Source organism: Salvelinus sp. IW2-2015, unplaced genomic scaffold (assembly GCF_002910315.2).
Source record: "Salvelinus sp. IW2-2015 unplaced genomic scaffold, ASM291031v2 Un_scaffold1909, whole genome shotgun sequence".
In the NCBI taxonomy this organism is placed as follows: Eukaryota; Metazoa; Chordata; class Actinopteri; order Salmoniformes; family Salmonidae; genus Salvelinus; species Salvelinus sp. IW2-2015.
In genome coordinates, this window is record NW_019943269.1 from 91008 (window position 1) to 109598 (window position 18591).

At 41.9% G+C, this 18591-nt stretch overlaps 1 protein-coding gene and 1 long non-coding RNA gene across 5 annotated transcripts in view; both read right to left on the reverse strand.

The window, feature by feature from the left end:
* LOC139024815 (uncharacterized) overlaps window positions 1–4370 on the reverse strand; it is a 4477-nt gene extending 107 nt beyond the window's left edge. Inside the window, exons 1-3 of the long non-coding RNA XR_011476173.1 lie at window positions 4325–4370; window positions 3384–3523; window positions 3227–3282 (exon numbers count right to left, since the gene is read on the reverse strand). This is a non-coding gene — a long non-coding RNA (uncharacterized lncRNA). The remainder of the gene's footprint in view (window positions 1–3226; window positions 3283–3383; window positions 3524–4324) is intronic.
* The window catches only part of LOC112072383 (junctional adhesion molecule C), a 34938-nt gene that overhangs the window by 7204 nt on the left and 9143 nt on the right, over window positions 1–18591 (reverse strand). For 3 of the 4 annotated variants that reach the window (XM_070439778.1, XM_024139792.2, XM_070439777.1), the window contains exons 4-7: window positions 16593–16697; window positions 16194–16337; window positions 16034–16089; window positions 13255–13338 (exon numbers count right to left, since the gene is read on the reverse strand). In XM_070439778.1, coding sequence (XP_070295879.1) covers window positions 13255–13338; window positions 16034–16089; window positions 16194–16337; window positions 16593–16697 — 389 coding nt within the window. The remainder of the gene's footprint in view (window positions 1–13254; window positions 13339–16033; window positions 16090–16193; window positions 16338–16592; window positions 16698–18591) is intronic. The other variant, XM_070439779.1, reaches the window with a different exon arrangement.

Genomic DNA, 18591 nt, shown 5'->3' on the forward strand with positions numbered 1-18591 from the left:
CATGGCAGGTATTGTTGTCTTGTCCGCCTAAACCTGTGTTTCTGTCTGCAATCGAGGAACAATGCAGAGGAATCATCCTAGGAGACAGAAAAATTACACACCTACACTAACCTTGTCCCATAACCGTATAATACCACAATGATAAGTGGGATGTGAAAAGTGCAGTAATAAAGCCTCTCTGTAACGGCTGTCGCTCTCCTCTCCTCGGACGAGGAGAGGAGAGAAAAGATCGCGTGGACCAATACGCAGCGAGGTATGTTGACATAATGAATTTATGAAAAGACGGAAGACTGACACGAACTATACTTGACTTATACAAAATAACAACAAACAACGTAGACAGACCTGATCATGAAAACTACATAAAACACGCAGAATCTACGAACAAACAGACTACATAAAACAACCGAACAACCAAAAACAGTACCGTGTGGGCGCAGACACAGACACGGAAGACAATCACCCCACAAACAAACATGTGTGAACAGCCAACCTATATATGGTCTCAATCAGAGGAAAAACGTAAAACACCTGTCTCTGATTGAGAACCATATAAGGCTGATTACCAGACCTAACATAGAAACACAAACATAGAAATGCCCACCCACACTCACGCCCTGACCGACTAACACATACAAAACAACAGAAAATAGGTCAGGAACGTGACACTCTCTTGAAAAAGCCAAACCTTGACCCAGGAAATATAAAAAAACTATTGGCCTATATTGAATCTCCCATTCCTCTCAAAATGTTTGAAAAATCTGTTGCGCAGCAACTCACTGCCTTCCTGAAGACAAACAATGGATAAGAAACGCTTCAGTCTGGTTTTAGACCCCATCATAGCACTGAGACTGCACTTGTGAAGGTGGTAAATGACCTTTTAATGGCGTCAGAATGAGGCTCTGCATCTGTCCTCATGCTCCTAGACCTTGTGCTGCTTTTGATACCATCGATCACCAGATTCTTTTGGAGGATTGGAAACCCAAATTGTCTACACGGACAAGTTCTGGCCTGGTTTAGATTTTATCTGTCCGAAAGATATTAGTTTGTCTCTGTGGATGGTTTGTCCTTTGACAAATCAACTTAAATTTCGGTGTTCCTCAAGGTTCCGTTTTAGGACCACTATCCTTTTCACTATATATTTACCTCTTGGGGATGTCATTGAAACATAATGTTAACTTTCACTGCTACGCGATGACACACAGCTGTACATTTCAATGGAACATGGTGAAGCCCCACAATTGCCCTCCCTGGAAGCCTGTGTTTCAGACATAAGAAAGTGGTTAGATGCAAATGTTCTACTTTTAAACTCGAACAAAACAGAGATGCTTGTTCTAGGTCCCAAGAAACAAAAGATCTTCTGTTGAATCTGACAATCTTGATGGTTGTACAGTTGTCTCAAATTAAACTGTGAAGGACCTTGGCGTTACTCTGACCCTGATCTCTCTTTTGACGAATATATAATCAAGGACAGCTTTATTCCATCTACTAACATTGCAAAAATCAGAAACTTGATGCAGAAAAATGTATCCATGCTTTTGTCACTTCTAGGTTAGACTACTGCAATGCTCTACTTTCCGGCTACCCGGATAAAACACTAAATAAACTTCAGTTAGTGCTAAACACGGCTGCTAGAATCTTGACTAGAACCAAAAAATGTGATCATATTACTCCAGTGCTAGCCTCTCTACACTGGCTTCCTGTTAAGGCAAGGGCTGATTTCAATTTTACTGCTAACCTACAAAGCATTATATGGGCTTGCTCCCACCTATCTTTCCGATTTGGTCCTGCCATACATACCTACACCTACGCTACGTCACAAGACGCAGGCCTCCTGACTGTCCCCAAAATTTTAAGCAAATAGCTGGAGGCAGGCTTTCTCCTATAGAGCTCCATTTTTATGGAATGGTCTGCCTTCCATGTGAGAGACGCAGACTCGGTCTCAAACTTTTAAGTCTTTATTGAAGACTCATCTCTTCAGTAGGTCCAGAGTATGAGTGTAGTCTGGCCCAGGAGTGTAAGGTGAACGGAAAGGCACTGGAGCGCCGAACCGCCCTTGCTGTCTCTTCCTGGCCAGTTCCCCTCTCTCCACTGGATTCTCTGCCTCTAACCCTATTACAGGGGCTGAGTCACTGGCTTACTGGTGCTCTTCCATGCCGTCCCTAGGAGGGGTGCGTCACTTGAGTGGGTTGAGTCACTGACATGATCTTCCTGTCTGGGTTGCGCGCCCCCTTGGGTTGTGTCGTGACGGAGATCTTTGTGCTATACTCGCCTTGTCTCAGGATGGTAAGTTGGTGGTTGAAAATATCCCTCTAGTGGTGTGGGGCGTGCTTTGGCAAAGTGGGTGGGGTTATATCCTGCCTGTTTGCCCTGTCCGGGGGTATCGTCGGATGGGCCACAGTGTCTCCTGACCCCTCCTGTCTCAGCCCAGTATTTATGCTGCAGTAGTTTATGTGTCGGGGGCTAGGTCAGCTGTTATGTCTGGAGTATTTCACCTGTCTTATCCGGTGTCCGTGTGAATTTAAGTATGCTTTCCCTAATTCTCTCTTTTTTTCTCTCTTTCCTTCTCTCTTTCTTTCTTTCTTTCTCTCTCTCGGAGGACCTGAGCCCTAGGACCATGCCTCAGGACTACCTGGCCTGATGACTCCTTGCTGTCGCCAGTCCACCTGCCGTGCTGCTTGCTCCAGTTTCAACTGTTCTGCCTGCGGCTATGGAACCTGACCTGTTCACCGGCTGCTACATGTTCCAGACCTGCTGTTTTCAACTCTCTAGAGACAGCAGGAGCGGTAGAGATACTCCTGAATGATCGGCTATGAAAAGCCAACAGACATTTACTCCTGAGGTGCTGACCTGTTGCACCCTCAACAACCACTGTGATTATTATTATTTGACCCTGCGGTCATCTAGAAAATTTGGACATCTTGGCCATGTTCTGTTATAATCTCCACCCGGCACAGCCAGAAGAGGACTGGCCACCCCTCATAGCCTGGTTCCTCTCTAGGTTTCTCCTAGGTTCTGGCCTTTCTAGGGTGTTTTTCCTAGCCACCTGCTTCTACACCTGCATTGCTTGCTGTTGGGGTTTTAGGCTGGGTTTCTGTACAGCACTTTGTGACATCAGCTGATGTAAGAAGGGCTTTATAAATACATTTGATTGATTGATTGATTTTCTATCTGTCTTCCTTTCCCATCACTCTCAATGTGATAGAGCTTCTAATGATTTATTTACCTTTTTCTTTCCTTCTGTTTTGCTCCCACTGCTTTTCTCCCCTGTGTTTTTCTTTCCTGGGGATTAAAAACACAGTTTAATAACAAAACAAATCATTTCCCATTCCACTGAAGTCATTGCTTTTCTGAGTGGTTGCAATATGGAATACATACTGTACCTTTGTTTCTCTTGTATATGTACAAAGCCACTCCAGCGATGATCAGTATGACTGGTAGAACAGCCAGTAAGATTGATTGGATGATTGTTTGTTGAGGGAAGCAGATGGATCTTCTCCTGAAGTCCCCACCGTGTCTGCCCCTAAAGGACATGACAGTGTTCTCTGTCAATCTACAGTGTAACAGATAGCTTGGCTGTGTGCAAAGAGAAACTCTTACAATAAATTTACAGGTATTCTGTTGCAATATCTACAGTATGCTGTTACAATATCTACAGTATGCTGTTACAATGTCTACAAGTTATGCTGGTTATACAATATCTACAGTGTGTTCCTGTAAAACATCGTACAGTCATGCGTTTACAATATTTAGCAGTATGCTGTTACAATATCTACAGTATGCTGTTACAATATCTACAGTATGTTGTTAAAATATTTAACAGTATGCTGTTACAATATCTACAAGAATGCTGTTACAATATTTACAGTATGCTATTAAATATTTACAGTCTGCTGTTACAATAAGTTACAGTATGCTGTCAACAATATTCTACAGTATGCTGTTACAATATATTTACATATGCTTGTTACAATATTTAACAGTATGCTGTTACAATATCTACAGTATGCTGTGACCAATTCTACAGTATGCTGTTACAATATCTACAGGTGCTGTAACAAATTTACAGTAATGCTGTTACAATATTTACAGTATGCTTGTTACAATATTTACAGTATGCTGTTACAAGTTATACAGTTATATGCTTTACAATATTACAGTATGCTGTTACAATATTTACAAGTATGCTGTAAACCATACCTACAGTATTGCTGTTTACAATATTTCACAGTATGCTGTACAATAATTTACAGTCATGCATGTTAAATGTTACAGGATTACTGTTACATATTTGAAGTGATTAATCAAGAATTGTCTGTCTTACTTTGAATATCAATTTCGATGTCTGTCATTTAGTCTCAACTGATTCCCACACCTGTTACCCCCTATCGTCTTCAGTGACGTGTGAGAGGTAGGATGAGAGGTTCCCAAGGAGACGGTGTTATATAAACATCTCTCCACTCCTGCTCTGTAAAGATCACTCTGGGTTAGTATTATTCAGGTGTCTGTTGACCTCTGTGTTTTAGTCCATGTGAGGAGCTGAGTGTTAGCCTGGTGTTACTACGAGGAGCAGGGCAGGAGAACAGACTGGCCTGGGGATCATTGACACCCTTGATTCGAGGGTCTGACAGAGTGCAGCTGTTGAAACACAAAGCAAATGTATTATTGGACACTTATTTTTTGTAATTACAGAAATGGTAGATCTCTACAAAACTACTCCCATACACACCGACCATATCATTATGTTGTATCCATTTTTTGCAATTTTCAGTTTCCTTTTTTACCTTTCTATAATATACAGCGTGTAAGCTTGATATTAGCTGCATCTCTTACCTTTAAACAGTGGTTTGATGTCTCTGTATTTTCCATGGATGATGCCCACCTGTACCACCCATTCATGCGTCCTCAGTGACGTGTGAGAGGAGGACTGAGAGGTTCCCAGGAGAGGTTTATTTAACATCTCCACTCTGCCTCTTAGAGATCACTCTGGTTAAGTATTATCTCAGTGTCTGTGACTCTGTGTTTGTCATGTGAAGCTGGGAGGTTTAGCCTGGGTGTTACTACAGGACAGGGCAGGAGAAGCAGACTAGGCCTGGATCCATTGACCACCTTGATTGAGTCTGACGAGTGCAGCCTGTTGAACACAAGCAATGTAGTTATATTGACACTTATTTTTTGTAATTTACAGAAAATGGTAGATCTCTACAACTAAACTACCATACACAACCTGACCATATCAGTTAATGTATGTATCCATTTTTGCAGTTTCAGTTTCCTTTTTTACCTTCTATATATACACATGTAAGCTTAATATTAGCTGCATCTCTTACCTTTAACAGTTGGAGTTTGATGTCTCTGTTTTTTCCATGATGATTCCACAAACTCTGTACCACCCATCATCGTCCTCATACGTGTGAGAGGAGGACTGAGAGGTTCCAGGAGAGGTTATTTAAACATCTCCACTCTGCCCTCTGTAGAATCACTCGTGGGTTAGTATTATCTCAAGGGTCTGTTGACTCTGTGTTTAGTCATGTGAAGCTGGAGAGGTTAGCCTGGGTTTACATGGAACAAGAAAAAAAGGAAAAAGGTTAAGGAAGGCGGAGGAGCAGGGAGGAGACAGACTGGCCTGGAGTAGACAGTGATTCTCACCATAGTTAGTGACTGACAGGAGTGCAAGCTGTTGACAACACAAAACAACATACAGAAGCCATAATTTTTTAATGTCATTGCAGGATTACAGAGCTCCATTACCATACCACCATCAAATATATAATCTGTAGGTAGTACTGTATCAAAAGATTATTTTGCGTCATTTACATTTTTCTCGTTACTTTAAACAGTAATCCACTCATGTTGAACTTTGGAACATGGACAGGTTGGATTTCATCAGCATTTTAATTGTTTAAAATCGATGCTTAGATAAAAACAGTAGTTATTAAACCATACAATCAAGAACCCATTTAAATCTTATTGAAAACAATCAGCAGCAACATTTTCTGTGTTTACTGTTTTGCTGAAGCGTACAGGTGTATTTTTCATCTGCAAGATATTCTGGTGTTTACTGTATTGCGTGAAGGTACAGTAATGTATTTTTCATCTTGCCAAGAAATTCTGTGTTTAACTGTATTGCTGAAGCGTACAGTATGTATTTTTCGATCTGCAAGATTTTCTGTGTTTACGTTTGCTGAAGCGTACAGTAATGTATTTTTCATCTGCAAGTTTTCTGCAACTTTCGGTTTTTCGAACACATGCCAGATGTTGTTTGGAATACATTTATCTGATACTTTTACTTATTGCAGGGTAGGTAGAGTTTTCTTTGCTATACATATTACATAGTCTACAGTTAGGACTCACCTCAGTGATATGAAGGAAAGACTGATCAGACACACAGAGATCCACATGGTGACTGTCCACTTTGATGTTGAGCGATAAGGATGTAAACCAAGATAAGAAACTATTTGTTCAGTGTTTATTATGCGTAAAGGCAATTGCAGCTGTGTTTATCTTAATATCAAATCATTTCTGAGGTAACAAGTAACTACCAAATCTGGCGTCTGAGTGCCACACAGACATTTACAACGATGGAGCCTCCACAGAAGTCAGGCCATTCATACTTCTTGCTTCACGGAGCAGAGCTGGTGTGAAGGGATTTGTCAAGACCTGAGTTTATGGTTGATACTGGACGTACCGCCCCCAACCTTACTTTCAACCAATCAGTCAATGTGCAGCTATGCAGAGCCTCGCGTGTACATCATTTGGGAGGGCGCATGCATCGCCGTACGGAGCTGCATGTTGGCCTCAGCAAGCCTCCGGAGATCCGCAATTGCTCACACCCTCCATACGAGCCTCCGCATCGTGATTGCTGGATAAAGCAAAAATCATGTTTTTACTGTGATTGTTTTCCAATTTAAAAATGGTCAAAAAAGACACAAATAGCTTCTTAGCAAAGCAATTTCTCAAGCAAATTCTTGCTTGAATTTGCAATGACTGTCTGGGAGTAGTCTGAGTTGGAGGAAAAACTGAAAACCTAGGTGCCTATAGCAGAAGGTTTGGAACTCTATTTCAAATTGGTGTCCAATATCACCCGAAGTGGCTCCCTTCCTGTTCGGGCGGGCGCGCGGCGGTCGTCGGTCGGTCACCGAGTCTACTAGCTAGCCACCGATCCTTTATTCTTTTCGTTTGTTTTGTGTCTAATTGGTTTCCACCTGTTCCTTGTTGGTTTTTTGGGTGGGTTACTATTTAAGTTCATTAGCCCGCTATGATGTTTGTCGGGCTGTTGTTATTGTACGTAGAGGCATGTATTGTTGATTTTCGCTGTCCGGTTTATGTAACAGTGGTCTTTGGTTGTTGTTTGCGCCTGTGTTTTGGCTCATCCATTTTTGTACCTGTTCCTGTTTAACGTGGACATTTAAAGCGTTTCCCGTGAAACTTCTGCTCTCTGCGCCTGACTCCAACACCCATCATTCTCCTAACGTTACAATTGATCTATTAACTAATTTACTGCCTGGTGACCAGGCAGGCCAAAACCAACCCACCAAAACAGACTGACATTTCAGGCAGCCTTTATAAAGAGCTATTACATTAAAAAGGGCATTATCATAATTATTCACAATTATACAATAATTATTCCAACCTCATAGTGTGAAATATTAAACACAGGAATATTACGTTTTTTGCTGCACTGGCCTTTAAGGGACTGAATTTGACATACTTTCTCCCCCTGAGTGTGACTGCTAAGTATTTCTGAACTTGTGACTGTAGTCCGCGAAACAGTTGTATGAAAAGCCGTTTTCCTCACTGCCTGACTCTCAGCCCACATTACCGGCTTCCAGGCCTTCTAACAGGCCTGTGCTGCTCCTTTCCTCTAAATAGTCCTATTACTCTCATTAGAGTCCAGCTATTTTCAGACTGTAAATTGTCTATGTAGGAGATGATTATCTTGACAAGGACAAGTATCATCCAGTGTAGTATGCGTAGTATTGATGTAAGTAATGAGAGTTAACGCGTACCCTTAATCAGTCCTTTTCCTGTGTGGTGTGTGTGTGTGTGTGTGTGTGTGTGTGTGTGTGTGTGTGTGTGGTGTGTTGTTGTGTGTGTGTGTGTGTGTGTGTGGTTGTGCGTATACGTCCTACAGCACGTGCGTGCGTGCGTGCGTTGCCCGTGCGTCGGCAGTGCGTGCGTGTATGGTGTGTGGAAATTGTTCTTCTTTCCTCGTAAGGGACCTGAAATCCCCAAAAGTCCCTACAAAGATAGTTCAAAAAAGTAAAATTAATTTTAGCGTTCAGGGTTTACACTGAGGAAAAATGGTTATTTGGCATGTCCCATAGCAGAACCCTTTTGTTTCAGGAAACCCTTTTGGTTCCATTATAACCCAAAAAGCGGTTCAACTGAAGCAAAAAAAGGGTTTCTTCAAAGGGTTATCCTATTTAGTTTGTATATAGCACCTTTAGGGTTGGAAATCAGGTTATCGTTAGGGTTAGAAGTTGTAAGGATGTCGGTTTAGAGTTAGGCGTTAGGAGAATTGGATTTTGAATGGAAATACATTTTAGGTCCCCACGAGGATAGAAAAATAAGCATGTGTATGGGTATTGATTTTGTTTGTCATTCTCACTCCAGTATCATAACAAGCAGTAAGTCATGGCCAAAATGTGGAGCTTTAAAAGCGCAACAAAAATTATCTCACTCAATGGCAAATTGAATTGCGGGAATTTGCTGTTAAACTGCAAAAAACACTCTGCCCCATGGCAAGATTGTGGAAATTGCAATTACATTGTAATATAACTGCAAAGTTTTCTCATGCAAAACGTGTAGAAAACTGCCAAAAAAATTACTTTAAAAGTAAAAAGGTTTCTCTCCACTGTCAAGAGGGGGCTCCTAAATATGTTTTGCTCGCAGAGAGGGGGGCCCTCAACCAAATCTCGCTTGGGCCCCCAAAAGCCAGGACCATAGGGCAATGTTAAGCATGGCTGCGGGAGCTGAACTTAGCTGGGCTAAGTTGGCCACATCTTGAACTTTATGCAAATCTTCGTTATGATGATACGTGAGTAACAATCGAAGCCTCACCTAGCTTCCAACCCTTACTGGATTGGCTGACAAAGGCTGGCTGATACATAGCGACTACTTAGCATTGCTTGTTAGCACCCACTAAGGCGAAGCTAGCATGGCTAGGGCAAGGTACCCCTATATATGCATCTCAACCAGAGTAATAGGATAAAGATGATCTCAGGCTCTGATCCCTGACTAATACACTTCCAGTGTAAGCAGTTAAAAAACCTACAATATTCTCCGGCACCCCTACTGGAAATTCTTAGCAATTTGGTTGTTTTCAGGTTTAAAAAAATCCCTGCCTATTTGCAACAACCAACAGAGCAAGTGGAAAACTTTTAAAAATGTTTTATTTTTATGAACCTTTATGCTAACTAAGCAAATCCAAGTTAAGAACAAATTCTTTTTACAATGATGGCCTACTCCGTCCAAAACCCTGAGCCAAATGTGCGCTGCCCTATGGACTTCCTAATCATGGCCATGTGATACCAGCCTGAATCAGCCAGGTCTTAGTGATGGCCTTTCTAGCAACTGAGATGGAGGCTTAGACCGCTGCGCCACTCGGAAGCCCAATAGGGATTAAAACCAGAAGATCAGTTTAGGCTACGCCTACTGGAATTCCTATAGTTGTTGTTTTAAGTTTTTTAAAAATCACATGTGGTAACTTAAGCAGAAGAAAAAAAATTATGATCAATCACTATGTCATACCCTACTCAGAGATTGACCTTAAGGTCTGAAAAGCACTTCGGCCAGACGCAGTATTTTTGGTTGCCCTAAGAAGATGGTCACTTACCCGAAAATTAATATTATTGTTTACATTGCACACATGCCATAAACTTGTCTGTCTCTTGAGTCCGGTTTTTGACCGCATGACTACCAAGTATACAAAAGAGCCAAAGTGTTTTTATGAATGACTATAAAAAACAAAAACAAATTCCCCAAATTATAAAAATATTTTACAAGGCAGAGCTATGTCTCTCTCTCTCCACAGACCACACATAATCATGAAGAGCTTTAACTGGCTCGCTCTCTCCACAGACCAAACACTAATACCAATAAAGCTTACTGGTCTCGCTCTCTCCCAGGACCACACATAATGCCAATGAAGAGCTACTGTTCGCTCTCTCCACAGACCACCACATAATACCAATGAGAGCTACTGTCGTCTCTCTCTCCACAGACCACCACTTAATCCAATGAAGAGCTCTGTCTCTCTCTCGTCCACAGACCAACACATAATTGCCATGAAAGCTACTGTCCTCTCTCTCCACAACCACACATAATGCCAATGAAGAGTACTGCTTTCTCGCTCCTCCACATACCACACATAATGCCAAGGAAGAGCTTACTGTCTCGCTCTTCTCCACAGACCACACAAATGCCAATGAGAGCTACTGTTCTCTCTCTCTCCACAGACCACACATAATGCCAAATGAAAAAACTACTGTCTCTCTCTCTCCACAACCACACTAATGCCAGATGAAGAGCTACTGCTCTCTCTCTCCACAGACCACATCAGTAATGCCAATGAAGAACTACTGTCTCTCTCTCTCCACAGACCACAACATAATGCCAATGAAAGAGCTACATGTCTCCTCTCTCCACAGACCACACATAAATGCCAAGAAGAGCTACTGTCCGCTCTCTCCACAGACCCACACATTTAATGCCAATGAAGAGCTACTGTCTCTCTCTCTCACAGACCACACATAATTGCCAATGAAAGAGCTACTGTCTCTCTCTCTCCAGCAGACCACACCATATGCCAATGAAGAGCCACTGTCTCTCTCTCTCCACAGACCACACATAATCAAGGAAGAGCTACTGTCTCTCTCTTCTCCACAACCACACATAATGCCAATGAAGAGCTACTGTCTCGCTCTCTCCACAGACCACACATAATGCCAATCTGTCAAGTGGTCAAGTGCGTCAAGCCTCCACCCTTATCATTGGTTCTGTAATAAACCAGAGATACTATTGAACTTTGTTCCCACGAACAGTAAAAAAAATACATCAGAGTGCTCTGTATGCTGAGCTAAACCCAACCCTGCTGGAGCACTGAACAGCATCTGATGACTGACGGTCATGATTTGACAGATGTTCTGCTTGACCAGCAGCAATCACAGTCAGCCTGACTGATCACAAGGTTACATAAAATAAATGTAATACTAAATTAGGAGAAATCCCCTAGACCCTTGGCCTCCAATCTGACTGGTTAACACTCAATATGGCCGCCGGGCCACCATCATGCGTCGTTGACTTAAATGTAAATGTCTGTTCAGTATTCTATGGTTTCTAATCCTTTAGAGGTATCCAGCATCCATACTGTGCTAATTATTGCGCTCCTAAACCCTGAAGGTCTCATAGTAGGGTTAGGAGAGTAGTTTGTCAAAGAGGAACAGATTACTTTTTAACCCAATATCCTCTTTCCAGATATTACAAACTGAAGTATGAGTGAAGGAATACACCCATTCGTAGTGGAGGAATAATAACATGGAAAAAGCATAAGCCTCATCCCTGTATGTTCAAACCACCTTTTATTAAGTGGCATGCATACATTTTTATGTATTTAACTATAGTTTTTGCAAAGTTTAATCTAAGAACAGTTGATACATTTGGATATGCTTTCAGCATATGTAACCAAAATCAATCAAAGATTGTATTCCAAAAAACTACAAGTACTCATCATTTCAACTCCTTATTAAACGACTGATTGGCAGCAGGGCCAGAATATTAGATTTGTGGATGTGTGTTAGGAGCATTGTTGCATCTGTGCCAGGCGGTGCTAATCAGATGTATTCTTGTCTCACACGAAGCGGAAAGTCAGTACTGGCCTTCAGGACAACGGGTAGACAGGGCCAGACTGAATGTTAGAAGGATCTTGGCCATGTTTTTCGTTGAAGTCCTGACGTGAAAGACATACCTGCCCTCACATGTTAGGCAGCAGTCGTGTTTGCTGAAGCGAACACTGTTGGTTCTGGTTTGTCTGAGAGGCTTTTTGCCTTTTTTGGAGAGAGAGACTGCAGTGGGGAAGGAAATACAGTTGGAACATTCTCGTTTTCTTAAAAAACTCTTGCTAACCAACTGATGGGTTGTGTCCTTCGTCTGGTTAAATCACACTATTGTGGTTTGGTGTTGTGAATGAGTTGACATAGTCTGAGAGCTGGAGTGGAACTTGACTTGAGAGTACACCACAATGATGGCTGATTGCCTGGTCATTAAAAGTCTACTCCAAAAAAAATATAAATCATGTCATTGTCCTACTAACAATGTAATTGACAAATTAACCATTACTTAAGTTGATGAATAGAGAAATGGAAATAGCAGATTTCATGGTCGTTGGCCAAACTGAACTATCCTGTCCAGAATCTGTTTGTGTTGTATGGCCATGCATGTGCATGACAGAACACAAGAAGTTGACTAGACAGTACAAACCAGGGCTACAGGAATCACTGAATATAGAATTCCATGTTGCAGAGTCAGACATGGGAAGCAAACAGCACCACAGAGGATGATTCAAGGCATCCAGCATTTTTCACAGCCAGCTTGGGAAAACTGACAAACAAGATATGCCAATAAGGGGTCTTACAGTCTAGCCGACGGTTTTACTAATGATATTAACCATATTAACTTTTGCCTCTGGGTGCTCTAGCCAAAACGGGTCTGCTATATAGGCCCATCTCCCCACATCCAATAGTAAAAAACCATGGCCTAAAGTTTTAATGTCTATATGTTATACATCTTCGCCAACAATAACAACCACCCATGAATAGGTTTAGCTGATGCCAATAAATGAATTACAACTAAAATGTGTTGTATTTGTAAAAAGTAGCAACATTGTATTTACAACAAAAATGACCATGCTGGATCACTGTATCTATGAACATAATCTCTCTTGGCGGCTGGTGGCACCTTAATTGGGGAGGATGGGCTCATAGTAATGGCTGGAACGGAATCAATGGAATGGTATTGTACCCGTTTTCTATGTGTTTGATGCCATTCCATTAACTCCATTCAAGCCGTTATTATGAGCCGTCTTCCTCTCAGCAGCCTCCTGTTTGAGACACATACAACAGTGACGTCCACAGCACAGAAATAGCACAATGATTGAGACGTTATCTTTATTGAGACCCTAATTTGGCCACTGAATTTGACATGACTTGATCCAGTAACAGTCTTTAAGACACACACAAACACACTGTCTCTTACTGGTGCACTGAGCAGTATTGTTGTCTTGTCGCCTAAACCAGTGTTTCTGTCTGCAATCGTTGAACACATTGCAGAGGAATCATCCTAGGAGACAGAAAATTAGACACCTACAGTAACCTTGTCCCATTAACCGTATAATACCACAATGATAAGTGGGATGTGAAAAGTGGCAGTAATAAAGCCTCTCTTGAAAAAGCCAAACCTTGACCCAGGAAATATAAAAAACTATTGGCCTATATTGAATCTCACATTCCTCTCAAAATGTTTTGAAAAATCTGTTGCGCAGCAACTCACTGCCTTCCTGAAGACAAACAATGGATAAGAAACGCTTCAGTCTGGTTTTAGACCCCATCATAGCACTGAGACTGCACTTGTGAAGGTGGTAAATGACCTTYTAATGGCGTCAGAATGAGGCTCTGCATCTGTCCTCATGCTCCTAGACCTTAGTGCTGCTTTTGATACCATCGATCACCAGATTCTTTTGGAGGGATTGGAAACCCAAATTGGTCTACACGGACAAGTTCTGGCCTGGTTTAGATTTTATCTGTCCGAAAGATATTAGTTTGTCTCTGTGGATGGTTTGTCCTTTGACAAATCAACTGTAAATTTCGGTGTTCCTCAAGGTTCCGTTTTAGTACCACTATCCTTTTCACTATATATTTTACCTCTTGGGGATGTCATTYGGAAACATAATGTTAACTTTCACTGCTATGCGGATGACACACAGCTGTACATTTCAATGAAACATGGTGAAGCCTCACAATTGCCCTCCCTGGAAGCCTGTGTTTCAGACATAAGAAAGTGGTTAGATGCAAATGTTCTACTTTTAAACTCGAACAAAACAGAGATGCTTGTTCTAGGTCCCAAGAAACAAAGAGATCTTCTGTTGAATCTGACAATCTTGATGGTTGTACAGTTGTCTCAAATTAAACTGTGAAGGACCTCGGCGTTACTCTGGACCCTGATCTCTCTTTTGACGAATATATCAAGGACAGCTTTATTCCATCTACGTAACATTGCAAAAATCAGAAACTTGATGCAGAAAAATGTATCCATGCTTTTGTCACTTCTAGGTTAGACTACTGCAATGCTCTACTTTCCGGCTACCCGGATAAAACACTAAATAAACTTCAGTTAGTGCTAAACACGGCTGCTAGAATCTTGACTAGAACCAAAAAATGTGATCATATTACTCCAGTGCTAGCCTCTCTACACTGGCTTCCTGTTAAGGCAAGGGCTGATTTCAATATTTTACTGCTAACCTACAAAGCATTATATGGGCTTGCTCCAACCTATCTTTCCGATTTGGTCCTGCCATACATACCTACACGTACGCTACGGTCACAAGACGCAGGCCTCCTGACTGTCCCCAAAATTTTAAGCAAATAGCTGGAGGCAGGACTTTCTCCTATAGAGCTCCATTTTTATGGAATGGTCTGCCTTCCCATGTGAGAGACGCAGACTCGGTCTCAACCTTTAAGTCTTTATTGAAGACTCATCTCTTCAGTAGGTCCTATGAGTGTAGTCTGGCCCAGGAGTGTAAAGGTAAACGGAAAGGCACTGGAGCGCCGAACCGCCCTTGCTGTCTCTGCCTGGCCAGTTCCCCTCTCTCCACTGGGATTCTCTGCCTCTAACCCTATTACAGGGGCTGAGTCACTGGCTTACTGGTGCTCTTCCATGCCGTCCCTAGGAGGGGTGCGTCACTTGAGTGGGTTGAGTCACTGACATGATCTTCCTGTCTGGGTTGGCGCCCCCCCTTGGGTTGTGTCGTGACGGAGATCTTTGTGGGCTATACTCGGCCTTGTCTCAGGATGGTAAGTTGGTGGTTGAAGATATCCCTCTAGTGGTGTGGGGGCTGTGCTTTGGCAAAGTGGGTGGGGTTATATCCTGCCTGTTAAGGCCCTGTCCGGGGGTATCGTCGGATGGGGCCACAGTGTCTCTTGACCCCTCCTGTCTCAGCCTCCAGTATTCTATGCTGCAGTAGTTTATGTGTCGGGGGGCTGTCAGTCTGTTGTAGTCTGGAGTATTTCCCCTGTCTTATCCGGTGTCCTGGTGAATCTTAAGTATGCTGCTCCTAATTCTCTCTTTTCGTTTCCTCTCTTTCCTTCTCTCTTTCTTTCTTCTTTCTTTCTTTCTTCTCATCGGAGGACCTGAGCCCTAGGACCATGCCTCAGGACTACCTGGCCTGATGACTCCTTGCATGTCCCAGGTCCACCTGGCCGTGCTGTGTTCAGTTTCAACTGTTCTGCTGCGCTATGGAACCCTGACCTGTTCACCGGCGTGCTACATGTCCCAGACCTGCTGTTTTCAATCTCTAGAGACAGCAGGAGCAGTAGAGATACTCTGAATGATCGGCTATAAAAGCAACAGACATTTACTCCTGAGGTGCTGACCTGTTGCACCCTCGACAAACCACTGTGATTATTATTATTTGACCTGACTGGTCATCTAACGAAAATTTGAACATCTTGGCCATGTTCTGTTATAATCTCCACCCGGCACAGCCAGAAGGGACTGGCCACCCCTCATAGCCTGTTCCTCTCTAGGTTTTCTTCCTAGGTTCTGGCCTTTCTAGGGAGTTTTTCCTAGCCACCGTGCTTCTCTACACCTGCATTGCTTGCTGTTTGRGGTTTTAGGCTGGGTTTCTGTACAGCACTTTGTAACATCAGCTGATGTAAGAAGGGCTTTATAAATACATTTGATTGATTGATTGATTGTTCTATCGGTCTTCCTTTCCCATCACTCTCAATGTGATAGAGCTTCTAAATGATTTATTTACCTTTTTCTTTCCTTCTGTTTTGCTCCCACTGCTTTTCTCCCCTGTGTTTTTCTTTCCTGGGGATTAAAAACACAGTTTAATACACAAAACAAATCATTTCCGCATTCCACTGAAGTCATTGCTTTTCTGAGTGGTTGCAATTATGGAATACATACTGTACCTTTGTTTCTCTTGTATATGCACAAAGCCACTCCAGCGATGATCAGTATGACTGGTAGAACAGCCAGTAAGATGTATTGGATTGTATTGTTTTGTTGAGGGGAAGCAGATGGATCTTCTCCTGAAGTCCCCACCGTGTCTGCCCCTAAAGGACATGACAGTGTTCTGTCAGTCTACAATGTAACAGATAGCTTGGCTGTGTGCTAAAGAGAACTCTTCCAGTACAGTCCAATACAAGAGATTATGGGGTCAGCCTGAATAGTGATTTTTGTTCAAAGTTCTGTAAATGTACCGGCCCTTTGATGGGAATATGGGTTATATAAACAGAAACATACATTTAAATGATTTAATTTAAATATTATTTTTATGGAGAACAATTTCATAACAAACATTCACTGACCTTTAGGTGACGTTTTTGGTATTTGGAATTTTGTGCTGTCTAGTCCATTTGGTTGAGTTAATGGTGGGCGTTTGGTGGTAGTGGTTGTGAGGGGTTGGTGTTTCCCTGACAGACAAGAGGAACATTAGCCAGAGCAAAGACACATTACAAAGCTATATTATGTACTTAAATCTAATGAGTAGAACATTTGGTGAAATGTGTTCTCAATTTCACTCAACTCAGTCTGTCAGGTCAGGTAATCTACGTACTGCAGTGCTGTTGGCCTGGAAGGGCCCTCGTTTTACAGTATGTTGTTACAATGTCTAAAGTATGTTGTTACAATATTTACAGTATGCTGTTACAATATTTACAGTATGCTCTTCTTTCTTTCTCTTTCTTCTCTCTCGGAGGACCTGAGCCCTTAGGACCATGCCTCAGGACTACCTGGCCTGATGACTCCTTGCTGTCGCCAGTTCCACCTGGCCGTGCTGCTGTCCAGTTTCAACTGTTCTGCCTGCTGGCTATGGAACCCTGACCTGTTTCACCGGACGTGCTACCTGTTCCAGACCTGCTGTTTTCAACTCTCTAGAGACAGCAGGAGCGTAGAGATACTCTGAATGATCGGCTATGAAAAAGCCAACAGACATTTACTCCTGAGGTGCTGACCTGTTGCACCCTCCAACAACCACTGTGATTATTATTATTTGAACCCTTGCTGGTCATCTATGAAAATTTGGACATCTTGGCCATGTTCTGTTATAATCTCCACCCGGCACAGCCAGAAGAGGACTGGCCACCCCTCATAGCCTGTTCCTCTTAGGTTTCTTCCTAGGTTCTGGCCTTTCTAGGGTGTTTTTCCTAGCCACCTGCTTCTACACCTGCATTGCTTGCTGTTTGAGGTTTTAGGCTGGGTTTCTGTACAGCACTTTTGTACATCAGCTGATGTAAGAAGGGCTTTATAAATACATTTGATTGATTGATTGATTGTTCTATTGTCTTCCTTTCCATCACTCTCAATGTGATAGAGCTTCTAAATGATTTATTTTACCTTTTTCTTTCTTTCTTTTTGCTCCCACTGCTTTTCTCCCCTGTGTTTTTTCTTTCCTGGGGATTAAAAACACAGTTTAATACAAAACAAATCATTTCACATTCCACTGAAGTCATTTGCTTTTCTGAGTGGTTGCAATTATGGAATACATACTGTACCTTTGGTTCTCTTGTATATGTACAAAGCCACTCCAGCGATGATCAGTATGACTGGTTAGAACAGCCAGTAAGATGTATTGGATTGGATTGTATTTGTTGAGGGAAGCAGATGGATCTTCTCCTGAAGTCCCCACCGTGTCTGCCCCCTAAAGGACATGACAGTGTTCTGTCAATCTACATGTAACAGATAGCTTGGCTGTGTGCAAAGAGAACTCTACAATATTTACAGTATTCTTGTTGCAATATCTTACAGTTATGCTGTTTACAATATCTACAGTAATGCTTGTTACAATGTCTACAGTATGCTGTTACAATATCTTTACAGGGTGTTCTTTAAATTACTACAGTATGCGTTTACAATATTTACAGTATGCTGTTACAATATCTTACAGTAGTGCGTTGTTTACAATATCTACAGTATGTGTTAAAATATTTACGTATGCTGTTAAATATCTACAATTCTGTTACATATTTTACAGTATGTATTAAATATCTACAGTATGCTGCTTACAATATTATCAGTATGCTGTAACAGTATCTACAGTATTGCTGTTACAATATTTACAGTATGCTGTTACAATATTACAGTATGCTGTTACAATATCTACAGTATGCTGTTACAATTCTACAGTATGCTGTTTACAATATCTACAGTGTGCTGTAACAGATATTGTACAGTATGCTTGATTACAATTTTACAGTACTGCTGTTACATATTTACAGTATGCTGTTACAATGTTTACTACAGTATGCTGTTACAATATTTACAGTATGCTGTTACATATATTCGTAACAGTATGCTTGTAACAATACC